This window comes from Oncorhynchus masou, chromosome 17 (genome assembly GCF_036934945.1).
Source record: "Oncorhynchus masou masou isolate Uvic2021 chromosome 17, UVic_Omas_1.1, whole genome shotgun sequence".
In the NCBI taxonomy this organism is placed as follows: Eukaryota; Metazoa; Chordata; class Actinopteri; order Salmoniformes; family Salmonidae; genus Oncorhynchus; species Oncorhynchus masou.
In genome coordinates this window covers 13289742-13307871 of record NC_088228.1, presented here as the reverse complement: position 1 = coordinate 13307871, position 18130 = coordinate 13289742, and the positions used below count along the sequence as shown (strand labels likewise).

General features: G+C 46.0%; 1 protein-coding gene across 2 annotated transcripts in view; it reads right to left on the bottom strand.

The window, feature by feature from the left end:
* Positions 1 to 18130, bottom strand: part of LOC135558525 (microtubule-associated serine/threonine-protein kinase 3-like) — a 62546-nt gene that overhangs the window by 9199 nt on the left and 35217 nt on the right. For both annotated transcript variants that reach the window (XM_064992387.1, XM_064992386.1), the window contains 16 exons: positions 16015 to 16224; positions 11932 to 12033; positions 11511 to 11643; positions 10533 to 10600; positions 10180 to 10265; positions 8024 to 8232; positions 7546 to 7684; positions 6423 to 6555; positions 5778 to 5943; positions 4925 to 5026; positions 3769 to 3891; positions 2831 to 2952; positions 1782 to 1963; positions 1171 to 1292; positions 762 to 953; positions 183 to 409 (listed from right to left, as the gene is read on the bottom strand). In XM_064992387.1, coding sequence (XP_064848459.1) covers positions 183 to 409; positions 762 to 953; positions 1171 to 1292; positions 1782 to 1963; positions 2831 to 2952; positions 3769 to 3891; positions 4925 to 5026; positions 5778 to 5943; positions 6423 to 6555; positions 7546 to 7684; positions 8024 to 8232; positions 10180 to 10265; positions 10533 to 10600; positions 11511 to 11643; positions 11932 to 12033; positions 16015 to 16224 — 2316 coding nt within the window. The remainder of the gene's footprint in view (positions 1 to 182; positions 410 to 761; positions 954 to 1170; positions 1293 to 1781; positions 1964 to 2830; positions 2953 to 3768; positions 3892 to 4924; positions 5027 to 5777; positions 5944 to 6422; positions 6556 to 7545; positions 7685 to 8023; positions 8233 to 10179; positions 10266 to 10532; positions 10601 to 11510; positions 11644 to 11931; positions 12034 to 16014; positions 16225 to 18130) is intronic.

Here is an 18130-nt window from a genome sequence, read left to right as displayed (position 1 = left end):
TACCAGACCACACATATAGTTTTACTGTCTGGTTGAACTAAGTCCCAATACTGCAGCAGTACTAGGAACCATAGAGATACATACTTGGATGGCCTGTCCCATAAAAATGTCCCTGATCAAGATGGCCATCCTGGAGTTATGTTGTCTAGTGATCTATTTAATTCTGTGGCAAGAACACTTACCCAGACCATGTGGTGCACGGTGTAGACGTCCAAGTCCCCCATGTAGACGCGGATGGCACGCAGGGCGAAGCCAAACCTCTTCCCAGAGCTGTGGATGACCACGGGGGGGCGCAGGCTGGTGATGCTGAGGGACAGGTCTCCCCGGCTGGGGGACGAGTCCCGGGACGAGGGGTTGGAGGATAGGGACAGCGATGACTTGGGGCTGCTGGAGAGACCGTCCGTGGTGTCTGGGTGAATGGAGAGGATAGGATTGGATTGGACGTTAGGATTGAGGAATTTCTTGGGGAATTTAACAAAGTCAGTACAAGCTTATCAATCATATAGGTTACAGGGCATTGTAGGCTACATACACAATACAGTGGTGTTGTTGTTGTTAGCATTATGCTAACCTCTGAATAGAGTCAGTGGCTGCATCTCAAATGCTTGGCCCATATAAACGGCAACTTTTAGCCATGGCTCTGGCCAAAAGCAATCCACAGAAGTGTATGTTACCAGGAATACAGTACTGTTTGAGACTTGACCTCTCTTAACGTCTGAGTATATTGGTACAAGCTAGCTAGCTCTGGTGGTTTAATTTACCTGGGGTGATGATGAGGGACAGGCCTGAGATGGAAGCCGACTTGGGGACCTTGCAGGCCGCTGGGGGTTTGGGCTTCTCGGGGGTGTCCAGCTGGTGCCCGATGCGGCGGGACGCCCCACGCCTGTAGGAGGGCCGCGTGCCTGTGCTGTTACTACGGAGACGGATACGCCGCAAGTTGGACACTACCCCGTCTGAGAGAGGAGGGAGATAGAAAGAGAGAGAGGGGTGGGGGGGTAAGTGAATGCCTAACAGTGCACGCTAGAGTGTGGGCATTCTTCTCTTTTAGTAAAATAAGCCCAGTACAAATAGCCTGTGTATATATATATATATATACACAAAATGACAGTGTGTCTGTGTGTATAGGCCTAAACACAATTGTGTGTGTGAACCAGTGCAATCTAAACTCACCCTCTTCCTCAGCTGCGATGGCGAAGCGTGGCATGGTGTCCAGGCTCTGGGTGCTGTTCATCACCAGCGGACTGGCACTCCTCTCTGACTGGGACGAACTGGAGGCGGCCCTGGGACGCAGGCTAGAGGACAGGAGGAGAACAGAATGAAGTTAATAAGGACAGGACACAGAAAGGGTAGTTGTGATCTGGTTATGTTACAAGGGATTGAAGAACGACACTTTCTACCCACTAACTGAAATGTGTGTTGGTATTCAATAGATGGACTTCACAGTGTGATTTCTCCCTTATAACCACACACGGTTAGAAAAAAAGTGCTTATCTGGAACCTAAAAGGGTTCTTTGGCTGTCCCCATAGGATAACCCTTTTGGGTTCCAGGTAGAACCATTTGGGTTCCATTTAGAATCCTTTCCACAGAAGGTTCTATATGGAACCCACCTGGAAAAGGTTATCCTATGGGGACAGCCAAAGAACCATTTTGGAACCCTTTTTCCTAGGTTTATAAAAGGCAAATGTAGCAGAATTCTGTCGATGTTTTAGCTAGAGCTAAACTTGTCTCACAATTACACACCAAACATAGTGTAGTCTGAGGCCCTTTTTCTGTCGCTCACCTTCCTCTGTGGCCCTCCGTCCTCCGGTCCCCACTGGCCACATGTTTGTGTCCCTCTCCTGGGGAGAGGACACCCTTCCCCTCCCACCTCTCCTCCTTCTCCTCACTGTGGCTGCGGTCTGATGACGACAGGCTCTGATTGGATGGCATTGACGTGGACAGGTGCTCCGTGCTGCTGTACACCTGGGGGCCACAAAGAAGTCAGGGGTCAGAGAAAAGGTCACAAAAAAGCTCAGTGAAATGACAAGCATGCTTTTTAAGGGTGCAATATGCAGAAATCCCTCCTGCATATCCTGGTTGCTAAAGTTATTATAGTTAGCCTAATTTCACTTTATTTGACAAAACAACCAATGTATAGTGTAGAACAGGGCTCTCCAACCCTGTTCCTGGAGAGCTACCATCCTATAGGTTCACACTCCAACCCTGTTCCTGGAGAGCTACCATCCTGTAGGTTCACACTCCAACCCTGTTCCTGGAGAGCTACCATCCTATAGGTTCTCACTCCAACCCTGTTCCTGGAGAGCTACCATCCTGTAGGTTCACACTCCAACCCTGTTCCTGGAGAGCTACCATCCTGTAGGTTCACACTCCAACCCTGTTCCTGGAGAGCTACCATCCTGTAGGTTCACACTCCAACCCTGTTCCTGGAGAGCTACCATCCTGTAGATATTCCCTCCTATCAGCTATAAACAAGAAGAAGCGGCTCCAGTAGGCACACGATCACCAACACTGGACAATTAAGGAGTGGAAAAAAAATTGCCAGGTCCTGTTGCGTCATGCTTATGGCAGAGTCGGGATTTTGCGTAAGCAGCATGAGTCCATCCTGCCTGGTGTCAACAGTACAGGCTGGTGGTGATGGTGTACTGGTGTGGGGAATGTTATCCTGGCACATGTTCAGTCCATTGATACCAATTGAGCAACGGTTGAACACCATGCCCCGAAACATTCTGGCTGTTCTGGAGGCAACAGGGACGACTCAGTACTAGATGGGTGTACCTAATAAACTGAAGAGATCTGAACGATATGAATACATGTTGCGTCATTTCCCACCTTGCTAAAGCGATGTGCCACGGAGGAGAACTGCTTGAGCTCCAGGGACGTATCTTCATCACAGGTCTCATCATCATCATCATCTTCTTCCGAATCCAGGTGGCTGTACCGCTCAGACCGGGCTGAAGAGCAACAGAGACACACATTAGTACAAGTAGGGTTGCAAAACTACCAGTAATCTACAAAAGTTACCAGAATCTTTTGTAACTTTGGTAATTAACAGGTACTCTATGGCAATCCATGGTAACTTTGGTCATTTATACTTTAAAAATGTATTCATATAAAATAAAAATCTTAATCTGTGTCCATATCGTCCATGAGTTTCAAGATGATACACCCTCAAGAAAAAATAGCTTAAAATAAAAAATGACATTCTCAATTAACTCCGCAACTCTTCCATCAATTTACTTTTTTCACGTCTGCCACCAGTTTGGCGCCAAAATATTTACAACAAAGACATATTGACATGGTAAAATAAATAAAAGCATGTAAAAAATATAAAGGATATTTAATGCTGAAACTCTCATATTAAACACAAACAATACTCACTAAATTGATGGATTATATTTAGGGTACTGTTTTACAATTTAGTTTTTCTATTTTAAAATCATCATATTTTATTGTTTAAAATCTTAATTTACATATTTTATAATGTTATGAAAATACCATAATATTCCAGTAGTTTAAACTATGAAAAGGTAACAGTAATATACCCTAAATACAAGTCAAGAAAGGAGCAGCAGCATACAACACAGATTAGGTTAAATTGGCCCTAACCCCTGACCCTGGGTCAGATATTTTATCACCCCATATGATTAAGATTGGGCTGGCGGGTAAGGAATTCTGACCCTAGATCTGAGGTTAGGATCAACTTATAACTTCCGTACACAACCACATTTAAAATACTCCCAATGAGAGTGGTAAAGCTCGCCACCTACTGTCAAAGTAACTGGTGTCGTCCTCAGTCTCCAGTTGAGGGATAAACTCAGCTTTCTGTCGTAGCAGTCCGTTCCAGTCCAGACCCACAAAGAACATGTGCATCTTGACCTCTGGTGTTCCCCCTGGGAGTAACATGGGGATCATTGATTTGATCAAACTATTCATCAATATGATCAACTGAATATACTAAACATTAGGAACACCTTCCTAATATTGAGTTGCACCCTCCCCCTTTTGTCCTCAGAACAGCCTCAATTCGTCGGGGCATGGACTCTACAAGGTGTTTAAATCATTCCACAGGGATGCTGGCCCATGTTGACACTAATGCCTCCCACAGTTGTGTCAGGTTGGCTGGATGTCCTTTGGGTGGTGGACCATTCTTAATACACATGGGAAACCGTTGAGCGTGAAAAACCCAGCAACGTTGCAGTTCTTGACACACTCAAACCGGTGCACCTGGCACCTACTACTATACCCTGTTTAAAGGCACTTCACTGAAGTGGATTTAACAAATGACATCAGAAAGGGATCATAGCCTTCACCTGAATTCACCTGGTCAGACGATGTTACGAATAGAGCAGATGTTCATAATGTTTTGTACACTCGGTGTAGTCAAACCCACATTACTTTAGGTTGTGCATATTTGGTTAATCTCATCAAACCAACTTGGTGATTAAAACAACTATTATGACATTGAACCATTTCAGTAATCTGAAGGGGCTCCCGAGTGGCGCAGCGGTCTAAGGCACTACATCTCAGTGTTAGAGGCGACACTACAGACCCTGGTTAGAATCCAGGCTGAATCACATCCGGCCGTGATTGGGAGTCCCGTAGGGCGGCGCACAATTGGCCCGGTGTCGTCCGGGTTTGGCCGGGGTAGGCCGTCATTGTAAATAAGAATTTGTTCTTAACTGACTTGCCTAGTTAAAAATGTAAAATTGTAATGTGTGTATTTATTTATCTGTGGCAATGATATTGGTCATGTCCCCAAATAGAACTATCTTGTGATAACTTATTCAAAAGTCTCAAAAAAGTATCCAAGAAGTGACTTGTTCAATCAGATACTTCTAAAGTGTCCTAACATAATACTGTACTGACATCATACCCAAAATAAATACATGTATTTTTATAAAGGAAAATAAAGAAGACACCCACCAGTCCCGAGGCGGTCTAGGGGACTTTGTCTCAGCAGCCTGGTGATCAGGTCCTGGGCATCAGCAGGCAGGGTATCCTCACCCTCAGGCCAGATAATGTCATCTGTGAAATAAACACGTTTTGGAATACAATTTCATCTCAATTACACACAATATAGCATGAAACATTTGGCAATAATTCAAACAGATTGGTAGTTGTGAATTGTGACATTTGTGACGAGACGTTCTTCTTGACATTGGTGACGAGACGTTCTTCTTGACATTGGTGACGAGACGTTCTTCTTGACATTGGTGACGAGACTTTCTTCTTGACATTGGTGACGAGACGTTCTTCTTGACATTGGTGACGAGACATTCTTCTTGACATTGGTGACTAGACATTCTTCTTGACATTGGTGACTAGACGTTCTTCTTGACATTGGTGACTAGACATTCTTCTTGACATTGGTGACTAGACATTCTTCTTGACATTGGTGACTAGACATTCTTCTTGACATTGGTGACTAGACATTCTTCTTGACATTGGTGACTAGACATTCTTCTTGACATTGGTGACTAGATGATTGAAAGGCACCTGGGACTGTGTGCCTATCACAAAGTCAGGCAAGGTAGAGGGGGTGCTTGGGTCAAAAAGACAGCGAGCACCATGCAAAAGTGGCAATCAATGGCCAAATATAAGAGTTGCACCCTCTAGCTTTTCTAACTCTGCAGTGCATATTTACTGGATCGATTTGACCAGTCAGAGCCACGTTACCCAAGCCTGGATAAACCAAAGTGAATGATTAAAACAATAAACATAGCATTTAGTCTAATTTAACCAGGCTAACACAACCCATTAATGAGATGACTCTCACCATTGACCACTTGTCCGAAGAGCTGTTCGGGCGTGTCCCCGAAGAAAGGCACGCAGCCCACCAGGAACTCATAGAGGATGATGCCCATAGCCCACCAGTCCACCGGCTTCCCATAGCCCTGCCTCAGGATCACCTCTGGGGCGATGTACTCTGGTGTACCACACACCTGGGACAGAGAACCAGAAGAAGGGAGGATTTAAGAATGGACATTGGATGATAAAATGAGTATAGGGCAGGTAGGCAAACAGAATGAGAAGGTATAAGCGAGAGAGACAAATAGAGACAAAGACAGAGAGAGAGAGAGAGAAAAAATCTGATCAAGGAGAGAGAATAAGAAATAACAGTGAGTGAAAAAAAATGGAGATAATGAGGACAGAGAGAGATGGAGAAAGAACACAGAGAGAGAGAAATGGAGAGAAAGATAACACAAAAAGAGAGATGGAGAGAAAGAACACAGAGAGAGAGAGAGCGCGAGAGAGAGATGGAAAGAAAGAACACAGAGAGAGATGGAGAGAAAGAGAACAGAGAGAGAGAGAATGGAGAGAGAGAGGACAGAGAGAGAAATAGAGAGAAATGGAGAGAGAGGACAGAGAGAAATGGAGAGAGGACAGAGAGAGATAGAACAGAGAGGGATAGAGAGCTCACCTGTTTGTCTATAAACTCCCTTGTGTCCTTCTCAATGTGTCCCTCATACAGGTTGGTGGTCATGTTCATCAGGCCGATCTTGGACAGGCCAAAGTCAGTCAGTTTGATGTGGCCCATGGACGTGATCAGTAAACTACGCCGGAAGAAAAACACATTAGAAATAATTGACCGTCGAACAAACAGAAAGCTGGACAGTGAACAATGGCGAAAAAGCCTTTGTGCAAAGAACATCCAGAATGTATGGAATACGCTGTATATACACCTATAACCAGAATACCTGTATATACACCTATAACCAGAATACCTGTATATACACCTATAACCAGCCGCTCCTCTTCAAATGGCCACTTTGGAATAATATATAGGCTTAGTACTGAAAAATAATCAACTCTATAGCGGTAGGCCACACACACTTCTTTTTCTCCGCGCTATTGGTTAGAGCCTGTAAGTAAGTATTTCACTGTAAGGTCTACACCTGTTGTATTCAGCATTTCACTGTAAGGTCTACACCTGTTGTATTCAGCATTTCACTGTAAGGTCTACCGCTGTTGTATTCAGCATTTCACTGTAAGGTCTACCGCTGTTGTATTCAGCATTTCACTGTAAGGTCTACACCTGTTGTATTCAGCATTTCACTGTAAGGTCTACACCTGTTGTATTCAGCATTTCACTGTAAGGTCTACCGCTGTTGTATTCAGCATTTCACTGTAAGGTCTACACCTGTTGTATTCAGCATTTCACTGTAAGGTCTACACCTGTTGTATTCAGCATTTCACTGTAAGGTCTACACCTGTTGTATTCAGCATTTCACTGTAAGGTCTACACCTGTTGTATTCAGCATTTCACTGTAAGGTCTACACCTGTTGTATTCAGCATTTCACTGTAAGGTCTACACCTGTTGTATTTGGCGCACGTGACAAATGTTGATTTGATTTGAAGGCTGCTGATGGGAGGACGGCTCATAATAATGTCTGGAACGGAGTGAATGGAATGAACACATAGAAACCGTGTTTGATGTATTTGATACCATTCCACCTTTTGCACTCCAGACATTACCACAAGCCCCTCCTCCACAATTAAGGTCCCAGCAGCCTCCTGTGCGGTAGTTAGGTTTCACACTGACTTGTCAGGTTTCAGGTCTCTGTGTACGATGCCGTAGTTGTGGAGGTACTCCAGGGCCAAGACCGTCTCCGCAAAGTACATCCGGGTCATGTCCACTGGCAGCGGGCCAATGTTCTTCAACAGGTTGGCACAGTCCCCACCTGAGGAAGATAGCCAATAGACTGGAAAAGGCTGACAGCAACACGCATGAGAGCCTACTTTGATTTATGTGCTACTGCGACTTGATGCACCTGAGCTCAATTTTGAGCCTCATAGCAAAGGGTCTGAATACTTATGTAAATAAGGTATTTCATTTTTATATACATTTGAAAACACTTCTAAGAAGCTGTTTTCGCTTTGTCATTATGGGGTACTGTGTGTAGATTGATGGGAAAAAAATATTTTAGACATTTTAGAATAAGGCTGTAACGTAACAAAATGTGGAAAAGGGGAAGGGGTCTGAATACTTTTCGAACTGTATATCTTAAGTAAGAACCTACCTTCTACATACTCCATGACCATGCAGAGGTGGCGTCTCGTCTCGAAGGAGCAGAACATGGAGACCACAAAGGGGTTCTCAGCAAAGGTCAGGATGTCCCGCTCCACAAACACCTGCTGGATCTGGTTCCTCAGCATCAGATTCTGCCGGTTGATCTTCTTCATGGCAAAACGCTGTCGGGTCTCCCTGTGTCTCACCAGGAACACAGCACTGGGACCATGGGAAAGGAGAGAGAGAGCGCCAGAGAGCCAGAGAGAGAGCCAGAGAGCGAGCGAGCGAAAAAGAGCCAGAGAGCGAGCGAGCGAAAAAGAGCCAGAGAGCGAGCGAGCGAATAAAAGCCATAGAGCGAGCGAGCGAAAAAAAGCCATAGAGCGAGCGAGCGAAAAAGAGCCATAGAGCGAGCGCGAAAAAAAGAGCCAGAGAGCGAGCGAAAAGAGCCATAGAGCGAGCGAGCGAAAAAAAGCCATAGAGCGAGCGAGCGAAAAAGAGCCATAGAGCGAGCGAGCGAAAAAGAGCCAGAGAGCGAGCGAGCGAAAAAGAGCCAGAGAGCGAGAGCCAGAGAGCCAGCGAGAGAGAGCCAGCGAGCGAGAGCCAGAGAGCCAGCGAGCGAGAGACAGAGAGCGAACGAGCGAGAGACAGAGAGCGAGCGAGAGACAGAGAGACAGAAAGAGCCAGAGAGCGAGCGAAAAAGAGCCAGAGAGCGAGCGAGCGAAAAAGAGCCATAGAGCGAGCGAGCGAAAAAGAGCCAGAGAGCGAGCAAGCGAAAAAGAGCCAGCGAGAGAAAAAGAGCCAGCGAGCGAAAAGAGCCAGCGAGCGAGAGCCAGAGAGCCAGAGCGAGAGACAGAGCGAGAGACAGCGAGCGAGAGACAGAGAGAGCGAGCGAGCGACAGAGAGCGAGAGACAGACAGAGCGAGAGACAGACAGAGCGAGAGACAGAGAGCCAGAGCGAGAGACGAGAGCGAGACAGAGCCAGCGAGCGAGAGCCAGAGAGCCAGCGAGCGAGACAGAGAGCAGCGAGCGAGAGACAGAGCAGAGCGAGAGACAGAGCGAGAGCGAGAGCGACAGACGAGAGCGAGAGACAGAGAGCGAGCGAGAGCGAGAGACAGAGAGCGAGCGAGAGACAGAGAGCGAGCGAGCGAGAGACAGAGCGAGCGAGCGAGAGAGAGACAGAGACAGAGAGACAGAGCGAGCGACAGACAGAGCGAGAGACAGACAGAGCGAGAGACAGACAGAGCGAGAGACAGACAGAGCGAGAGACAGACAGAGCGAGAGACAGACAGAGCGAGAGACAGACAGAGCGAGAGACAGACAGAGCGAGAGACAGAGAGCGAGCGACAGACAGAGCGAGAGACAGACAGAGCGAGAGACAGACAGAGCGAGAGACAGACAGAGCGAGAGACAGACAGAGCGAGAGACAGACGAGAGAGCGAGAGACAGACAGAGCGAGAGACAGACAGAGCGAGAGACAGACAGAGCGAGAGACAGAGCGAGCGAGAGACAGAGCGAGCGAGAGACAGAGCGAGCGAGAGACAGAGCGAGCGAGAGACAGACAGAGCGAGAGACAGACAGAGCGAGAGACAGACAGAGCAGACAGAGCGAGCGAGACAGAGCGAGCGAGAGACAGAGCGAGCGAGAGACAGACAGAGCGAGAGACAGACAGAGCGAGAGACAGACAGAGCGAGAGAGACAGAAACAGGTTGCTTCTTAATAACAGTATTAAGTTAACTCTTCTGCACTGATGTGAGAGAGCATGATCAGTAAGCATCTATCATATTGCTTTTGCCATATTTTGTTTCCAGATCAGTGCAAATGAAAGAGAGGAATCAGTCTTCACGAAGACTAGTAAAACCCAATCTCTCTCCAGAAACAAACTCTAGTCCCTACACCCTAGGCACTGTGGAGATCTGAGACGATTTGACCGGTGTACATAATATGGCGCAATTTGTCCTCACAGCACTAACAATATTTGGACAGGCATTTGGGCAGTGTGTCATAAACATTGGAGTGACATTTGTTGAAGAAATGTTAAACTGCCATTTTAGCCAACTGTATGGCACCACACATTCAAGCCATTCACTTTCAGTTTCACTTCCGCGTTCAGCACACTCACATTTCCTCAAAGACAGAGACCGCTCTAAAATAAGAGCTCTTCCTCACCCATAGGCCCCATTGCTGATGAGCTTGATGGTCTCAAAGTCGCTCTCTAGTGGTTTCCTGCGAGAAGGGGTGCAGGCTGCCCGGTTCTGAGACACAAAATGAATGAAAAAAGCAATTTGACCCGAACACAAACAAATTTGCCAGGCCGAAACAGCTAAACAAGCTGTGTAACTGTCACAGTTGTTTACGTTTAAAAGAGCTTTCATGACTTTTCATCTCATCCAAAGCCAAGCCAACTCAATTCTGGAACATGCTAGTTATAGAGTACTTGCAACACCATGCTAATACAACGCTTTCCATCACTATGATCTAACCATCATGGCTGAACTTGTAAGTGTTTCTGGTTGCCTTACCTCAGTGTCGTCGGTGTCTCTACAGGCCGCTCCGTGCCCAGGGCTGGTCTGCTCCAGATGGACCATGTCTACAGTACAACAGCGGGAGAGAGACCATGGTCAGGCACCAAACAGAAGGAAACAAACAAACTGCCTGGATAATACGAGACACTCATTTTCATTTTCTGTAGTAAATGTTGCGTGCCTTGATGAACATGACCCTTGCACTGTCACCCTTCTAACTCAGTGTGATCCCAAGTTGATCTATTGCATATTATAGCCAGAGACAATATGGGAGAATCACTAAGTAGCAGCATCTTTTCAACAAGTAGCCGCTTGGCCAGGTTTCCAACTAAACCTATAGTGCTTCAAATTAAGAGATAGTGGTTGGTTTGGAACTGAGCCTGGAAACTTAAGGGGAAGACAACCCTGGTATGTACCAGGAAGACCAATAGAAATAGCCCAAAGGCCGGCAGATGGCGATATTGATCTGGTATTGACCGGTTTGTGCCTAAACATTCTCCATTCAGGCTTCACATGCTTTGATTTCCCCCTTAACCAAATTTAATGGCGAGAAGGGGGGGGATATGCATACTTTCTTAATGAAACACCATTTTCCACCATCATGCTAGTGGTTAATGCTACTTCCTGTTGTTGTGCCCTACACAACATACGGGACTAGCATTCCTAAGTGATAAAGTGTGTTTCATTAAGAAAGTATGCATATTTTCCCCATTTCCCCCCCTTCTCGCCATTAAATTTGGTTAAGGGGGAAATCGATGCCTTTGAAGCCTGAATGGAGAATGTTTTTGGTACGAACCGGTCCACTGGGTTGCGAGGGTAAGACGGAAACATCTCAGGAAACCCTACAGATACCTTCCAATGGCTCCCACTGCTCATGCTTTAGCCGATGTATAGATTCGATAAATCTGTGAGGCCCATCCTTCTTTTAACCACTGTGGGATTCTAATAGGATGAGGAAGCCCTGTGGTACTGTACCTTCCAGAGGGTCTCTGGTGAGGCCCAGCTGGCTGATGATGTAGCGCGGGATGTCTGTCTTGATGACCTGGCCCACCTTGGCATGGCCCTCGGCTGCCTCCAGACGATGAAGGAACTCCTCCGGGTCAAACTCCTATTGGGGTGAAAAGCCAAGAGGAATATAGGTTATTATTATCATCATTTACATTAAATAGATAAGTATATATAAACCAGGGTTATTACAGTGTTATAACCCTGTAACAAGCTATCAAGTACATTCAGTGGTGGAGAACTTAACACTACAATGCACTTAACCTATGAAAAATAATTAACATCATAGAGACTGGGCAAAATGCATCATGGCCGTACTGTATCATATTAATTGTGTTGGTTGGCAATTGCTTGAGGAGCACAACTTCCTGAAAGAGACTGTGAATCTTACCAGACATTCCAGTAACCTGGCTGGCCTGGAGATGATGATGAGGATCTTCTTCACCAGCTTAATGATGACGGTCACCTCCTTGCTCTCGGACCTCTCGTACGCCTGATGACCAAGACAAAACAATACAGATAGAGACAGGTTATGTGCCTGAAATGTGACAGGGCAGTGACTGGTATGAAACATTGGCTTCGAAACATTACCTTGTGATACGTTGGCTCTTCCGTAAGAAAATAATGAGCGACTGTTCTCACTTATACAAAGGGTCAAAGAGAGTTCTTTGAACGGCTTCTCGTTGGTAATCTGTTAGTATTTGGTTTGTCTATAATAGTGCCTTCCACTGCTGCAATCGTGTAAGCGTAACTTACTCAATTTCACTTACAATTATACTGCAGCATTTTTAAGGCTGAGAATCCAGGCGTGAGAATTAACATTTTGAAAAGTCCAATTTGCAATGTTCTACTAACTCGATGCTTTGACTAAGTGATTGTGATAAGGGATCAGGGAGTACTGAGGATCCTGCAACACAGTCTAATGTGAGGGCACAACAAAGTGTACATTCAATGACAAGGTTGCATAACACTCTAATTCTGTCCAGGCTGTGGTGCTTTTTTTTAGGAAAGAGCACATCTTCAGGCCTTGGGACAAAAACTGGCCCATTATAAGATGACTCAATGTGTCACGGTTCCCAATCAGAGGCAGCTGTCAATCGTTGTCTCTGATTGAGAACCATACTTAGGTAGCCTGTTCCCACCTGTGTTTGTGGGTAGTTGTTTTCTGTTTTTGTATTCTGTACCAGACAGAACTGTTTCCTTCATTCTCTTTTGTTGTTTTTTCATTCAGTGTTCAATTCATAAATAAAGATGAACACGTACTACGCTGCACCTTGGTCCTTACCTTCTTCCACCAACGGCCATTACAGAACTACCCACCACCAAAGGACCAAGCAGCGTGTAATGGACTCCTGGACATGGGAGGAAATATTGGACTGCAAGGGACCCTGGGCACAGCCGGGACAGTATTGCCGTCCGAAAGAGGAGCTGGAGGCAGCTAGAGCGGGCGGCGACACTACGAGGAATTGGCTCGAGGTAACGTGCACGAGAGGCAGCCCCAGAATTATTTTTTTTTGGGGGGAGGCACACGGGGAGATTGGCAGAGTCAGGGAGGAGACCTGAGCCAACTCCCCGTGCTTACCGTGGCGAGAGTGTGACCGGGTAGGCACCGTGTTATGCGGTGTCCCCAGTGCACACGCATAGCCCGGTGTGCTACATCGCAGCTCCTCGAATCGGCCGGGCTAGAGTGGGCATTGACCAAGGAGGGATGAAGCTGGCTCAGCGCATCTGGTCTCCAGTGAGTCTCCTCGGCCCGGGTTATACGGCACCAGCCCTACGCACAGTGTCCCCGTTCGCCAGCACAGCCCAGTGCGGCCTGTTCCAACTCTCCGCACTTGCCGGGCTACAGGGGGTATCCAGCCAGGACAGGTTGTGCAGGCTCGTTGCTCGAGACCTCCAGTGCGCCTCCACGGCCCAGTGCATACGGTGCCTCGGCCATGGAAGAGGCCAACTGTAGGGCTCCCCAGCCTGGTGAGTCCTGTGCCTGCTCCCAGAACCAAGTCTCCCGCCTGTCCGGCGCCGCCAGAGTCTCCCTCCTATTCGGGGCCTGCTGTAAGGGTCCCCAGTTTGGGGTCGGAGGCGAGGGTCACCACTCCAGAGGCGCCACCTCAGTGGGCCAAGACTAAGGTGGAATGGGGTCTACGTCCCGCACCAGAGCCGCCACCGCGGACCCTTCCTCCTATATAGGTTCAGGTTTTGCGGCCGGAGTCCGCACCTTTGGGGGGGGGGTCAGCTGTCAATTGTGGTCTCTGATTGAGAACCATACTTAGGTAGCCTGTTCACACCTGTGTTTGTGGGTAGTTGTTTTTGTATTCTGTACCAGACAGAACTGTTTCAGTTTCGTTCATTCTCTTGTTGTTTTTCATTCAGTGTTCAATTTATAAATAAAGATGAACATGTACCACGCTGCACCTTGGTCCTCACATTCTTCCACCAACGGCCATTACACAATGTTCTTAAAAACTCTTGAGTGCATCCTATATTTGAAAAAAACGAATAACCATACTTTCATAGTTTACATTAACTACGGGGAAAAACTCAGCCAAAAAGCTCTAACAAAGCAGAACATAAAGGCAAGCCATTGTATGTAAAGCAATGGTCAAGCATTGGAAAGTGACATAATAAGCCCGAGTTACGCAATCACAAGCAAGACTGGAGAGATCCATCTAATGTAAAATGGCAATTGCACAGGCGCTGACTAATAGTCGAGATTAGAATCCTAGCACTGTGAGAACCTATCAAACGTCAAAGTCCAAAACAAAAATACAACTCTGAGGACATTGGAGGCAATTTTCATTGAACATTCGAACACAGTGAATGAGACTTTTAGCTGACTCATTCAGTAGAAAGCCAATAGAAATGGCAGAGCTCCTCAGACCACATTAATTTGACAGTGCCTAAAAGTTCCATCTGAGTACACTCGAGTAAATCGATGAGGCTACCTTGTGCATACTGTATACAGTAAGACGGAAGTTTACATACACCTTAGCCAAATACATTTAAACTCAATTATTCACAATTCCTGACATTTAATCTGAGTAAAAATTCCGTCTTAGGTCAGTTAGGATCATCACTTTATTTGGAGAATGTGAAATGTCAGTATAATAGTAAAGAGAATGACTGATTTCATTAATCACATTCCCAGTGGGTCAGAAGTTTCCATACTCAATTCGTATTTGGTAATATTGCCTTCCACAAGCTTCCCAAAATAAGTTGGGGGAATTTTGGCCCATTCCTCCTGACAGAGTTGGTGTAACTGAGTCAGGTTTGTAGGCCTCCTTGCTCGCCCACACATTTTCTATAGGATTGAGGTCAGGGTTTTATGATGGCCACTACAATATCTTGACTTTGTTGTCCTTAAGCCATTTTGCCAGAACTTTGGAAGTATGCTTGGGGTCATTGTCCATTTGGAAGACCCATTTGCGACCAAGCTTTAACTTCCTGACTGATGTCTTGAGATGTTGCTTCAATATATCCACATAATTTTCTTACCTCATGATGCCATCTATTTTGTGAAGTGCACCAGTCCTTCCTGCAGCAAAGCACCCCCACAACATGATGTTGCCACCCCCGTGCTTCACGGTTGGGATAGTGTTCTTCGGCTTGCAAGCCTCCCCCTTTTTCCTCCAAACATAATGATGGTCATTATGGCCAAACAGTCCTATTTTTGTTTCATCAGACCAGAGGACATTTCTCCAAAAAGTACAATCTTTGTCCCCATGTGCAGTTGCAAACCGTAGTCTGGCTTTTTTATGGCGGTTTTGGAGCTTTCAGGTTATGTCGATATTGAATTCGTTTTACTGTGGACATAGATACTTTTGTACCCGTTTCCTCCAGCATCTTCACAAAGTCCTTTGCTGTTGTTCTGGGATTGATTTACACTTTTCGCACCAAAATACGTTCATCTCTAGGAGACAGAACGCGTCTCCTTCCTGAGTGATGACGGCTGTGTGGTCCCATGGTGATTATACTTACGTACTATTGTTTGTACAGACGAACGTGGTACCTTCAGGCATCCCAAGGATGAACCAGACTTGTGGTCTACAAATTTTTTCTGAGGTCTTGGCTGATTTCTTTGGATTTTTCCAATGATGTCAAGCAAAGAGTCACTGAGTTTGAAGGTAGGCCTTGAAATACATCCATAGGTACACCTCCAATTGACTCAAATGATGTCAATTAGCCTCTCAGAAGCTTCTAAAGCCATGACAATTTTCCAAGCTGTTTAAAGGCACAGTCAACTCAGTGTATGTAAACTTATGACCCACTGGAATTGTAATAGTGAAATAATCGGTCTGTAAACAATTGCTGGAAAAATGTCCCAACCGCCTTGCCAAAGCTATAATTTGTTAACAAGAAATTTGTGAAGTGGTTGAAAAACTAGTTTTAATGACTCCAACCTAAGTGTATGTAAACTTCTGACTTCAACTGTATACTGCATTATACTTTAGCTTAGTCCCCAAAAAATTCAGCCTACCTCATGCAGTAGCTTCTCCAGGTTCTCCTGTAGCTCTATGAAGTAGCGTGAGGTGACCAGGCCCATCTGGGACTTGTCTAGGCAGTCTCTGGCCAGCTCTACTAGCTGGTGCTGGATGAAGCCCAGCACGCCGTCGGCCAGGGGCAGGTTGCTGTTTGGGGAGCAGTCGGCGAGGATGTCCAGCAGACGCCCTTCCATCTGGGCTGTTGCCTGGAAAATCACATTACATTTTATGATAAACTTGATCTAAAGTGCATTTTCCAAATACAGTGCATTCAGAAAGTATTCAGAACCCTTCCCTTTTTCCACATTGTGTTACGTTACAGCCTTGGATAAAATTAGATTTTTTTCCCTCATCAACCTACACACAATACCTCAAAATGTACAAAAAATGTAAAACAGAAATACCTTATTTACATAATTATTTAGACCCTTTGCTATGAGACTCAAAATTAAGCTCAGGTGCATCCTGTATCCATTGATCATCCTTGATGTTTCTACAACTTGATTGGTTCACCAGTGGTAAATTCAATTGATTGGACATCATTTTGAAAAGGCACACACCTGTCTATATAAAGGTCCCACAGTTGACAGTGTATGTCAGAGCAAAAACCAAGTCATGAGGTTGAAGGAATTCATAGAGGAATTCATTGTCCATAGAGCTCCGAGACAGGATTGTGTCGAGGCACAGATCTGGGGAAGGGTGTCAAAAAATGTCTGCCGCATTGAAGGTCCCCAAGAACACAATGGCCTCCATCATTCTTAAATGGAAGAAGTTTGGAACCACCAAGACTCTTCCTAGAGCTGGCTGCCCGGTCAAACTGAGCAATCGGGGGAGAAGGGCCATGGTCAGGGAGGTAAGCAAGAACCCGATGGTCACTCTGACAGAGCTCCAGAGTTCCTCTATCGAGATGGGAGAACCTTCTAGAAGAACAACCATCTCTGCAGCACTCCACCAATCAGGCCTTTATGGTAGAGTGGTCAGATGGAAGCCACTGCTCAGTAAAAGCCACATGACAGTCCGCTTGGAGTTTGCCAAAGGTAACCTAAAGAACTCTCAGACCATGAGAAACAACATTCTCTGGTCTGATGAAACCACGATTGAACTCTTTGGCCTGAATGCCAAGCGACACGTCTGAAGGAAATCTGGCACCATCCCCACGGTGAAGCATGGTCAAATCAAATCCAATTTTATTGGTCACAAACATGGTGAACAGATATGTGAGTGTTGCGAAATGATTGTGCTTCTATTTCCGACCGTGCAATAATATCTAACAAGTAATCTAACAATTTCACAACAACTACCTTATATACACACACAAGTGTAAAGGAATGAATAAGTATATGTACATGTAAATATATGGATGTGGATGAGCGATGGCGTGCGGCATTTACAGGATGCAGTAGATGGTATAGAGTACAGTAAATACATATGAGATGAGTAATGTAGGGTATGTAAGCATTATATAAAGAGGCATTGTTTAAACAATGTTAGTGATGGCTGTTTAACAGTCTGATGGCCTTGAGATAGAATCTGTTTTTCAGTCTCTCGGTCCCAGCTTTGATGCACCTGTACTGACCTCACCTTCTGGATGATAACGGGGTGAACAGGCAGTGGCTCGGGTGGTTGTTGTCCTTGATGATATTTTTGGCCTTCCTGTGACATCGGGTGGTGTAGGTGTCCTGGAGGGCAGGTAGTTTGCTCCCAGTGGTGCGTTGTGCAGACCTCACTACCCTCTGGAGAGCCTTACTGCCCATACCAAGCCAGCCTGACAGGATGCTCTCGATTGTGCATCTCTAAAAGTTTGTGAGTGTTTTCGGTGACAAGCCAAATTTCTTCAGCCTCCTGAGGTTGAAGAGGCACTGTTGCGCCTTCTTCACCACGCTGTCTGTACGGGTGGACCATTTCAGTTTGTCCATGATGTGTACGGCGAGGAACTTTCAACCTTCTCCACTACTGTCCCGTCGATATGGATAGGGGGTGCTTCCTCTGCTGTTTTCTGAAGTCCGCGATCATCTCCTTTGTTTTGTTGACGTTGAGTGTGAGGTTATTTTCCTGACACCACACTCCGAGGGCCCTCGTTGTCTGTCTCGTTGTTGTTGGTAATCAAGCCTA